The sequence below is a fragment of the Salvia hispanica genome, chromosome 5 (assembly GCF_029641045.1).
Source record: "Salvia hispanica isolate PSC_SH4W2 chromosome 5, Shi_PSC_v1, whole genome shotgun sequence".
Classification (NCBI taxonomy): domain Eukaryota; kingdom Viridiplantae; phylum Streptophyta; class Magnoliopsida; order Lamiales; family Lamiaceae; genus Salvia; species Salvia hispanica.
Genome location: NC_142696.1, coordinates 42,848,889 through 42,860,712, shown reverse-complemented (window position 1 = coordinate 42,860,712; position 11,824 = coordinate 42,848,889). Strand labels below are relative to the sequence as shown.

Genomic DNA, 11,824 nt, shown 5'->3' with positions numbered 1-11,824 from the left:
TTAATATCATTACCACATTAATACAATCAGTGGCTAAAAGTAGATTCTGAAGCAACGGTGGTGATCTAGAGTACTTAGAATATATAGAAGCATCTCCAAAAATATCTTTAATTTCAAATTTAGTACGCATATATATGGAGTAATATTTTTGTAATCATACATAGGGGCAGAGGGAAAATAGTTACATAAAATGTCATACTGTATAAAAAAAATAGTTACATAAAATGTCCAAAAAAAATAGTTACTCCATATAAAATGTCATAATCAATTAATAATGGGTGAATTTACTTATATATTATCCAACTTCTCTGGAAAAAAAAAAAATTGTGTTAAATCGGAGATTGATCGGATAATGCTCATATCCGAACGCGAATCCGAACTCATACACGATAACATATATATAATGTCATTAACTAGCGTGTGACATTTTATGGATTGAGACCTTAAGATTTCCGACTGAAAAAAATCCAGAGTAAAACAATCCGTCAATTCCAGTACAATCTTAAAGTAATACATACCCAATTTGGAAAACACAAGGAGATTAGTAAAATCAGTGGTAGTATTATTTTTCTGAATTTTTGTCATCACCAACAGAGAGCAGAATTTATGAAGGGGCTGTAACAGCAACCAGATGAGATCAGGTCTAACAAGTGTTGGCCGTCGCACTCTGTCATCGATTTAAACCGAGATCACCGGATCAGAGGAATGAGCAGATACTCGGCATAAAAGAGCTGCACAGCAGAAGAGGAGATCTGCTTAAATTTTAAGCAAGGCTTTGAAAAGAGATAAAACTAACTACACTCATCCATCAACTCTTGTTTGTGAGAACTATACAAGTTTTCAACAAAATCGGATCGCGTGAGCTCAAGTTTTGAAACCAGATAACGTGCTTCCTAAGTTAGGATGTGTATTTTAAGGTTTTGGTTTGAGTTGCTAGCGATATCAAATTTTGACGATTTCTAAAATACAAAATGCAACCAGATGATTGATTACCTTCCATATGAACATATAAAAAGATGTTATTGCTGCCTTGCTCTTGAAATCGATAGATTTTGCACGACTCCACAGAAGATAACCCAACGCGGTATGGCCAATGACCTAAAAGCAATGGCAAGGAGAAAGCAATAAGTAGGTAACCATTTGCAATTTTTTTGACCATTCCGAGTCTAGAAGATTGGCCCGTTCCAGGATTATCATATCATCTGATCATTCCTTGATGAGAACAAACTGTTGGCAAAAATTGGCTTACCGTGGCCCACTTGCTCCATGTGCAAGTAGATGTAACTCCGACAAACAATGCAACAGCATATGCCATTTCAAGAAGTGAAATGCAAATCCAGAAAACCTACCATGAAGATCTCAACAAAAGTTTAGCCCTGAAAAGTCCTCGATGTAATGTTTGGGCAAGAAAGTCGGTAGTAGCTGATAACTAACCTTCTCTTGGCCCAGTCGGACTGTAAATGATTGAATTCCGTATATCTTGTCCCCAACAATATCAGGTATATCCTATAAATATGAAATAGGGAAGTCAACAGATAAATTTTGGTGCAGCAGAATATCACACACGCGATCACCAATTGGAGAAATTCAACCTTGTTTCATGTTAGTTTCATGAGGCCTCCAACATATGACATGCATAAGTTCATATATCATGTGACTCATGTCATCATCTATTGACCAATAAACCATACTTCAACATTGACAGCAATTTGGTGCATATGTTGCTTGCTCTTATTCGAAGGAACCACTAATTAATCCACAGCTTAGATATCAATATCATAAAGAAATTTACCTTAAAGAGCGCAATGACGACAGAAAAGAAGCTCATGAATGCAGTAGCAAAAATCACAGGCTTTGTGAGGATGCCTGGTCGTCCAAACACATAAGTCTGGAAATCGAAAGCACATTAAAAGTAACTTCAGATAACGTAGATACATGACGAAACAAGCAGGGGTCCGCCTTTTATGATATCAAAAGTAGACAAACTAATTACTCAGTGGAAGACTATTTCAAATCAAGAATCACATAGTGGAAAGAAAACTGCAACACACAAAATCATCACCTGGATGTGCAAATAGAAAGCTATTTGCACGATCACTGCTCGCACAGCAAAGATGCACATAGCTGCAACTACAGCGAATCTTTTCCATCTCAAAAGTGGTACCTGCAAAGAAATAAGTATATGCTTATATGCATAATACATAAAGGATTTGAGTGACAAATGTACATCAAAAACCAACTTACATCAATAGAATACGCAGTTCCGAGTATGAAACTGATGAAGAGGGCCCAAAATAAAGGCCACGAACCAACAACCCATCCAAGCCAAAAGCTCTGAGAATGGGAAGCAGCAACCTTTAGTCCGTCAAGATGTTGGAAGCATAAACAATCCAAATTTAAATCAAACTATAGGATCTATATACGCACCAAGATACCAAAGGATGATACAATCATTAAACCAGTTTTGACCGAATATTCTCCAGATGCCAATGGAAGGTATGGTTTGTTTACCTGACATGGGTTTTGTGTCAAATTTTCATCTAACATAGAACATTATATAAGATGGAGAGCATAACGAATTAATAGAACTTTCACCATTAGCAAAAGCACATGCAACACACGCAGTTAACAGAAGAACTGAACATTAAAAGCTTCTGCATCCATAAAGCAGTGACTCTTCTAGCGCAACCTATGTTTGTAAAAAAAAAAAAAAAACCTATGTTTGTATCTAATATAATCGCACAGTGAGCTCAAAAACAAGAAGAAAGAAAATAGAAATATGTTGCTTGGAGATTTGAGTTGAATATGAAGTTTTAGCCTACCATCTACAAGCACATGGGCGTCACGTAGTGGTCAACGGGATTTTGACAATCTAGACAGATAACAATCCACCCATTTACTATAACTGCCAGTCCTCTTTTAAAGAAGAAGCTTATACTCGGAGCTGAAAAGACATCACATACATGATGAAGCTAGAGAGTATACCTTTTATATCATCGTCAAGTGAGCTCAACAACCACAAGACATAAAATATGAAGGAATTGTATTGAGATGTTAGCATTACGAAATTTCAACCTCTAAAAGTATAAGTACCAGAGCCTTGTTGGGTTTGAATAATCTTGATAGAGAATGATCCCCCCGTTAAACTAGAGCTGCTAGTCCTGGTTTAGAGAAGAAGCTTATGGAGCTAAGAGGACAGCAGGGACATCAAAATTATCCAAGAAAATATAGCTTTCATGATTGTGATTTAATCAAGGCTGCTTTAAATCTTACCATCGCTCCATATTACCAATCAAAACAACACAAAGGCTTTATTCCACAGCGTTAAACAGTGAACACTCTAGAACCTAGGTATCCCCTTATTCTTTCATTTTCTTTTGTTAAATCAAATTTCAGGATTGGCAATTTAAGAGAGAGGAAGAAAAAATATTTTACATAAAGCAGACATGGTTTCATGTACATCTGGAAGCCAACCTTGTCGATTTCTATATCAGATATTTGATTTAATCCAACAATATAAATATTCATCAACAGAGCAGCAACAATAGCCTGCAAATTACAACACAGTGCATGGGTAAGATTCGATAGAGTTACTATACAGATAAGTAACAACAAAGACTGCACCATACCTCCAGCAAGCCAGCAAAAAATAATGGAGAAAAATCTGATAGTTTCTCAACCGCAAGGAGAGAAACTGAAACGATACTCAGTGCCTGCTCATGGGAAGTGACTATGAGAAACTTAAATTAGAAAAACCAGCTTGAAGGATGACACCGTGTATGCTGAAGAGAAAACAAAAAACATGTAACATAACTGTTCCTATAACCGTATGAGGCCGTGAAAACCTGTAGAAAGCATCAAATGCTTGTTTCACTTGATCCAAAGGGTTCTTGGAAGGTTCAGACTCAAGTGGATGTCCTGAAGCTGAGTTTACTACATACTTTGAGTCATGCTTTGGATTTAATGTAATTCTTCTTTGGATGATATTTTTGACAGGCTGGTGCATCAAATTTCGCCTCCGGACACATAATCTCTCCGGTAGGGCGTAGAGCCTTCCTACACTGCTGAAAGCTTTGCATTTTAAATCATTCCCTGCTACAAGGGAACAGAATAACTTCACAAGGTAATTGTAGGCTCAAAATCCATGTTTGAAATGCCAATTATTGAATCTATCCTAATTTCAAGTATCGTTGCCCCATCCATGCTCAATTGTGAAGATGGATATTGTGAAAACATACAAGCATACTGCAAAAATAGGTCGAAAAGGGAAACATGGACAAGGTGGTCAAAGAAATTCAAGAATTTAAATCAGTCTAGTCTAGTGAGATGACTGCATAAAAAAGAACAAAAAACAATGTAGTGGAAATGGCATCTGATTATGAATGCAAATCCATCACAGCATCTAATTACATGAGCAAGATTAGCACTCTGCTTCTGGCTACAACATCCAACAAATTCCAAAGAAAAAGCAATTAATTCTTTTTTTTATTTGAAATTGTAATGGAAACCAGTTCACAATGGGAATGCCAAATTCGAGCACGTGACATTGAGCAAAAGGGGAAAAAACTGAGAAGTTGAATTCACCAAAGCAATCCCTCTTCCGCCGCCGCCATCCGAAAAATTATTTATTTGAAAAATGGAGGAAATTGGCACGTACCACTATGAAGCGAGCATAACTCAGCTGCGAAGGGAAAAGGTCTGTGGAGAGATCCAATTAGCATGGATTCCATATTTAAAGAATCAGTAGAGCTCACCAACGGCTTAACTTTGAAACTGTGTAAAACAGGAGTATCTCTCTCTCCTCTCTTTCTCTCTCTAGGAGAAGACAGAAGAGTGACAGAGCCTGATTTGTTGCATTGCTTGTTCAACACTGTGAAGCTAAATTATTTATTCACCAAAGCCTGCTTCTATTCTGTACCACCATATTATTTTTACAGGAGTACTATGTTTTTTTTAATTCAAAAACTTAGTTTATTCTATTCACTATTCACTATTATTGACTCATTCTTGTAGAGAATGAAAAATGAAAAATTGAAAACTGATAACTGATGTGTCATTTACTCTTGTCCATCCATCCATTATTAGGAATCTCATTTATTTTCAAAAAATATTTCAAAAAATAATAAAAAATAATTAGTGCAATATGATCTCATTTCTATATACTCAGAGCATCATTAGTGTTATAGGCTGGACCACATCTGGGTCCTGGCCCGCAACCTGGTGCATTGGAGGGGGCTGGGGACGGGTTTGGGTTGTGCTTGAGGCCGGGCTGGTTGCGGTCCGACCCGACATTATATTCTCCCGGACGGACCGCAATTCAAACATTTTTTTTAATCCAATTTTTTCGAGTTTTTGTGTTTAAGCCTTCATATTTGTTGTATTTTCGTATTGAGGAGAGGAGTAATTGATGGAAATGGAAAGAAAATGAAAAAGAGAGGATGGGAAGGAGAAAATTTTAAGTTTAATATATTTAATGGGCTGAGTTTTATTTCAATAATATTATGTATTTAAGTATTTGTTTAATTTTAATGGGCTGACATTTTTAATGTATTTTTTTTAATTTTGAATTTCTATGTTTATAATTTTCAATTTTCAAATGAATTATGAACTTCCTGTGATATAATTGCTCAATATTTTCTATTTTTACGAGTAAAGTAATTTGTAGTTGTAAATAATGCAAGTTAATAGTTGAGGTCCGGATGGGGCCTGCATTGTTATGAGAGTTGTAGTTTGGCCCTGAAAATTAAGGGAATATGACGTGGGGGGACTTGGGGCCGGATCCGGGCCGGTGTTAATGACACTCTTACATTAGTTTTTAGAGTGAACTACAAAAATGGTCCCTAACTATGGGTTTATCTCGCCAATAGTCCTTGGACTTTAAAAATATCTACAGTATTCCATGGACTAAGGTTTTATTTCAAAATCGGTCATTTTGCATTTTCTCACCTGAAAATGCCTTTTTGGGAGTTGGGTAATTTCGTCTTTAGATAATTTTCACTTTTTCAGTCTGATATTATTTCAATATTGTACTAAATCTAATATTATTTTTCAATCTGATATTATTTCAAAAGGAAGAAGAAGTAATTTTGAAATAATATAGTCCAGGGACTATTGTAATATGTTTAAAGTTCATGTACTATTGGCAAGATGAACTCATAACTTAAGGACCATTTTGTAGTTTTAGTTTTAAATAAGATATTAATGAAATAAGTTAATGAAATGTATGACTTATTACCATTTATAATAAAAATAAATTAGAATTGTTATGTATAGGCGGATCGAAATGAAAAACAGGATACCTAGCACAGAGAGGAGTAATTATTTTGCTCCCAAATTAAAAACTTTTGGATGACTAAGCAAGCCATGGGGAATGATTCTCCAGTCTCTAGCTAGGTTGATATTTAAGTACATAGATCTAGGGAGATGGTCAAAATAAGAATGCATTTAAATTAAAAAATGTAGCCTAAATTTTGGCCCTGTGCTTAGATGATCTAATGATCAATAATTAATCAAAAATACGGAATGTCATAATTAAGTAGTTTTAGGTCATATTATAAGGTTTGGGTTTATGTCATAAAAATAAACTAGCTATGATCTAAAAACGCCCTACGTATGATTTTGTTCTACATTTCTGTATTTAAATCTAGTTTTCATAGATCAAAACCCCTTAGATCAGAATATATATATTTGTATAGAATTATATTTCCGAATTCCATAAAATATTATCACACGCGTTCAATAGGTCTGTTAAGTTGGGTCCATTAATAGTGGACTACTCCTATATACCTCCATCTTATTGAAAGAGGGTCAATTTTCTTTTTCTTGTCTTAATTAAAATGATTTATTATTAAAAATAGAAATATTTTGTAATTTTATTTTATTCCGTATATCTTAGTTTATTCTCTCCTCTTAACACATAAAATAAAATTGCATAAAATTTTGTGTTGCTTAAGAAATGGGTCATCTTCAAGCTTGGGACGGAGAGAGTAATGTTTCATTTGGTAGGAGGGACTTAGGTAAATAATTTCCCAAGTTCCAAACTCGGTAGCTTATGGGACTGTTCGGTTTGCAAGATTGTTTATCGGGATTAAATATGTAGTGTATTTGGTTTATGGGATTGAATCTCTCAACTCAATTCTAGATGAATAATCATATAATAATTACTAATTAGTCATATAGTCAACTCCCTCCAACTAAAATAATCTCACAATTTAACTTAGATTATATCTTGGTACCTATTTTATCTACAAAACCAAACACCACATTAATACTGACAGGGAGTGATCAATTGCTAACTCATCATTTTATTGCTAACTACAACTAATTTAAGGCCATAGGATTTTAGAAAACGCGTGGTCCACAATTTGCCACGTGTAATTTTCGTTTTTATTAATTAAATCGAAAAAGATAAAAAAAAAACTTCAAATTAGGATTTTTGATGCAAAATGTCAATATAGTGTTTCGAAAATATCAACACAATGCCTTGAGAATGTCAACACAATGCTTTTAAGAATGTTAACCCATTGTTTATATTGACATTCTACATATATTATATTGACATATTTTATATAGTATGTTGACATTTCTGCTGTACGAAAAAATTTAAAATTTTTAAATTTTTTTTTCAAATTTTGACGTCGAAACATATGCATGTAGTATATCGTTGAAATCCTTATAAAATTATCTTTAATTTGATATATGTTATATGAATTTAAAGCTTTGGGATTTCTTTTAAAAGTTAGTTATAACTAATGTTGTAGTTAATTGACATTAATACCCATATTGATATTTTTTGGAATTAATCCTATGACCTTATTGACGTTTTTTGTTGATCGTATTGACATTTCGGGATTGATGATCTAGGCTTTTAATTTGAATATCTAATGGCTATTATTTAGTTGTAGTTAACAATTAAGTACTAAATTAGCAATATAACACTCTCCAAATAAGTTAAAATCGTAAATTTTTAATAATATTACTAAATTTTAGTAATAAAAGATCACCCTCCTAATTTTGTCCTTGGCGTATATGCTAATCTTAGCTCTAGAGCTTAAATTTTAGTAAAAAGTTAGTACTAGTATTTTGCGTAGAAATTTCTAGTAGGCATTAGATGATATGACTTTGTAATTAAAAAAAACAGTTATTAATTTAGAAGTTAATAACGATTTATTTTTATAATTAGTAAAGTTAATTTTAATGGTGAATAACTCTTTCATCACTGACACTGTTTCTGTAATTTTAAAATATACTCCTACACTACTAGAAAATCATCATTTTATGACACTAAAAAATGTCGGCAAAAATATTTTGTGGTGAGGGCAATCGTTTTATGAAATATTGCTTAAAGAAATGAGTAATTATTGTCTATTGACTATATGATATAACATGAAAAAATCTACTTCTACTACTACTGCTCCATCCGCCCAACATAAGTGAGACATATTTTTTTTTTGGATCATTCCACTATAAATAAGACATTTTCTTTTATAGCAAAAAAAAGTACTCACATTCTATCTCTCTTTTACTTTATCTCCCCCATATTCTTTCTCTCTACTTTTTTTTCCACCCTTATTTTATCTCTCTTTACTTAATCACTAAATATCACTCCTAAAAACATGTGGCCAAAAAAAATGTGTCTAATGAGACCCCGAAGGAGTACTAGTAATTGGTGGTGAGGAAAATACTCTATCCGCCCCACAATAAGAATACTATTTTGCCATTTTCATCTGTCTCACAATAAGAATCGTATTTTACTTTTAATATAAATGGTAAGTAGGTCTCACATTCAATCAAATTATTCAACTCATATTTTATTATAAAACTATTATACAGAAGTGAGACCCACCTATTTATTCCACCTATTTTTTTTTACATGTACTCCCTCCGTTTCGCCATAGTTGAGGCGAAACTTTTCGACACGGAGTTTTAGAAATGAATATTGAGTGTGTTAAATAAATACTCCCTCCGTCCCATTGAAGATGACCCACTTTCCTTTTAGTTTGTCCCAACCAAAATGACTCATTACTTAAAATAGAAACACTTTTATCTTCACTTTATTCCCTCTCTCTTACTTTACTCTCTCCTCTCAACACACAAAATAAAATTGCATAAAATCCCGTGCCGCCCAAGGAAGGGGTCATCTTTCTTAGGACGGAGGAAGTAGATAAAAAAGTAAGAGAGAGAAAAATGTATAGAGAATAAAGTATAAAGTGAATAAAGTAGAGAGAATAAAGTAAGAGGGAAAAGTAAGAAAGAGAAAAAAGTTACCATATATAGAAATGACTCAACTATGAAGAAACTTCCCAAAATAAAAAAAATGACTCAACTATGACAAAACGGAAGGAGTATTAAAACTTGTGCCCAAACTAAAGAGTCTTATTGTGCGACATAGGGATTAAGTATACATGTTAGTCATTATCGTACCTAAAGTATTGAATGTGACTAGTCACATCATGTCCATAAGATATCCAATGTAACATAGTCACATGTCCGTGATTGGGATAAACGGAACCTGCAAAATTTAAGTTTTTGCATTTTTGTAACCATTAGTTTAATTTTATGGCTCATATTGAATTGTGGCTTGATTATAAAGGGGGATTCTATCCATAATATTACAAAATTTAAAAGAAAATAATTGTTGTTTGAGAAAATGGTGGGTCGGGTGTGTCTATTAATTTTGTGGTCACTACATTGACCGAGGGATCATTGAGTTGTAGATGCAGATCGTTTTGGCTCTTCCTCCCTCCCTCCTTTATTTAGAAATACTAGTACATATATAGTCTCTTTAAATGAATACTACCCCACTTTCATAAGTACAGAATAAGAAATAAAATTGTCATTATTCCCACTAGCAAAGCAACCAATGCCGAATTAGTAGCAAATATTTATATGATAACTTTATGGTTTGATTGTGAATTTAATTGATAAAAAAAATCTATGGAATACTCTAAATTGCTCCATATATCTTTGGGATTGGGCCTAAAGCAATTGCTGGGCCGCTCGTTAATTACTCGTATGTCATTACTACTATTTACTCTTCAATCTTCATAAAAAGTTTTTATCACTGCAGCATTCTTTTCAATGGACCGAGAATGCATGGGATGGAGAAGGGATGATATGGTTTCTGTTGAAGAGGTGGAAAATTGGTGACTGGTGGAAGCAAGTTTAATCAAAATAAATAAATAGGACCTAAATAGTGGAGTAGTAAATAAAATAAAAACCGATTAATTGACTAATGACTGACAGACCGAAAATGTTGGAGCTTCATGCCATCAAAGGATAAGTGTTCCAGTTTATGATGATACAATTAGATACACTCATAATTTATGAATTGTTGACGTATTTAGGATATACTCCACTTACTATGTTTAGTCAAATTCCATTTTAGATGAAGTAAAAGTGGTAGCTCAAAATCATCAAATGTGGCGATCATAGTTTTGACAGAGCAACAAACAAGCAATCACAAAAAATGAAACAAGAGAACAGTCTCCACAAAGTGAATCAAACCGAGGGGCATCCACAACAATGAATCCAAGGCAAGATTCAGAAGTTGCGAATAGAGAGAAAACGCTAGCTGCTAATTCGATGACTATCTTCAAATCAATTTTCATAGTTGTTCATATTTCAAATTAATAGTACTAATTGTTATAAGCTTTATTGACATTTCCATTTTTATTCAATCTCACATTTGTAGATTGAGTTGATAATCACATTTGGTTAAGACATTTAACCACAATTTGGTACAAAATTGTTTTAATTATGAATAATCTTATTTCGCTTAACAAAATTAATATTGTTGATCATCATCATCATCATCATCTTTATCACTATTCGTACTTCAGAGCATTCATGCATCACTACTAAACATAAAAAAATAAAAGAGTTGTGAATGAGAAGTACAATCTGAGTCTTCTCATATTTCCACATATATAAATACAGATAAGTAACATACAAATCAATTTCCAATCCCTGCTCCAAAACCCTAAATCATGGGGTTCAGGGATTTAACATTGAAAGATATGGAAGACTTACTAATTACAACAAAAGGCAGCATCCTCGAGAAGGCGCAATCCAGCTACAAGAGGCAGCCGTCGTGCCAAGAAAAAAGAGGACCGCTATCCAGAGAAGAACGCAAATCGCGCAGCAGAGAGCTTCCTGTTGCTGCCGCCGAATCCCGCATTGGCCGCTCAAGTTTCGTGTTTTCACTCTTATTCCTGTTTGGTTAAGACTCCATTTAATATTTTTATGAATATAAATGAAATTGTGTCTTAAATAAAGTGATGCTTTTTGTGATTAAAAATAACTAACTGTTACTCTTGATTATTATTTTTAATCAAAATTTGTTACTCCATTTTAATTTATAAAATTAACTAGTAGTAGCAGTTAAAAAATCAATCACATTGTGCAGTTGCACGTATAAGTTTAATGTCATGCAAAATAAATATTCTAAACCAGAATGACATTTAAATTTTGACATGTCAATAATTCACCTTATAATTTTGACACATCCCAACACAAAGGCAAGTTCATAATTAATCTATTCAAAATTTGTAAATACCGGGTCTTTTAATTAAAAAGTGGGAATTTTAAGGCCCTTGGAAATAAAACTTCAAAGGCCCAATTTAAATTCGAGCTAGTCCAAATATCAAATTTACAATTTCAGATCCTAGGCCCCAAGAAATGGATCGGATACTCAGATCAAAATAACTACTGTAATAGCAAAAAAAAAGTAAAAATTAGTACTAGTAAATCATTCATCTTTTTTTTCCTGTAAAATTTATTTCAAATATAAAAAGAAAAAGGAAAAACAATCTAGCCTTCCTCA

General features: G+C 33.3%; 1 protein-coding gene across 3 annotated transcripts; it reads right to left on the bottom strand.

Annotated features, from left to right (window-relative positions):
* Positions 1-383: 383 nt before the first annotated feature.
* LOC125197871 (homogentisate phytyltransferase 1, chloroplastic-like) lies at positions 384-4,885 on the bottom strand. Of its 3 annotated transcripts, none has more exons than XM_048096389.2 (12): positions 4,658-4,885; positions 3,815-4,095; positions 3,630-3,713; positions 3,475-3,549; positions 2,428-2,511; positions 2,245-2,334; positions 2,063-2,164; positions 1,793-1,888; positions 1,435-1,506; positions 1,250-1,345; positions 994-1,098; positions 384-752 (listed from the first exon to the last, which is right to left on the bottom strand). In XM_048096389.2, exons 1-12 carry the CDS (start codon positions 4,728-4,730, stop codon positions 690-692), a joined length of 1,221 nt encoding a protein of 406 aa, XP_047952346.1. In that variant the 5' UTR covers positions 4,731-4,885; the 3' UTR covers positions 384-689. The 3 variants fall into 3 exon arrangements, with proteins under 3 accessions (XP_047952346.1, XP_047952347.1, XP_047952348.1); XM_048096390.2 differs by having other exon boundaries at positions 3,815-4,092; positions 4,658-4,881; XM_048096391.2 differs by having other exon boundaries at positions 384-731; positions 4,658-4,880.
* Between the last annotated feature and the right edge of the window lie 6,939 nt (positions 4,886-11,824).

Excerpts from the sequence above, each read along its gene's own strand:
- LOC125197871 (XM_048096389.2), bottom strand. The coding sequence starts at position 4,730 with ATGGAATCCATGCTAATTGGATCTCTCCACAGACCTTTTCCCTTCGCA. Across the intron at positions 2,512-3,474 it reads CTGATATAGAAATCGACAAG|GTAAACAAACCATACCTTCC; the intron begins GTTGGCTTCCAG and ends AACCCATGTCAG. Across the intron at positions 1,099-1,249 it reads CATGGAGCAAGTGGGCCACG|GTCATTGGCCATACCGCGTT; the intron begins GTAAGCCAATTT and ends CATTGCTTTTAG.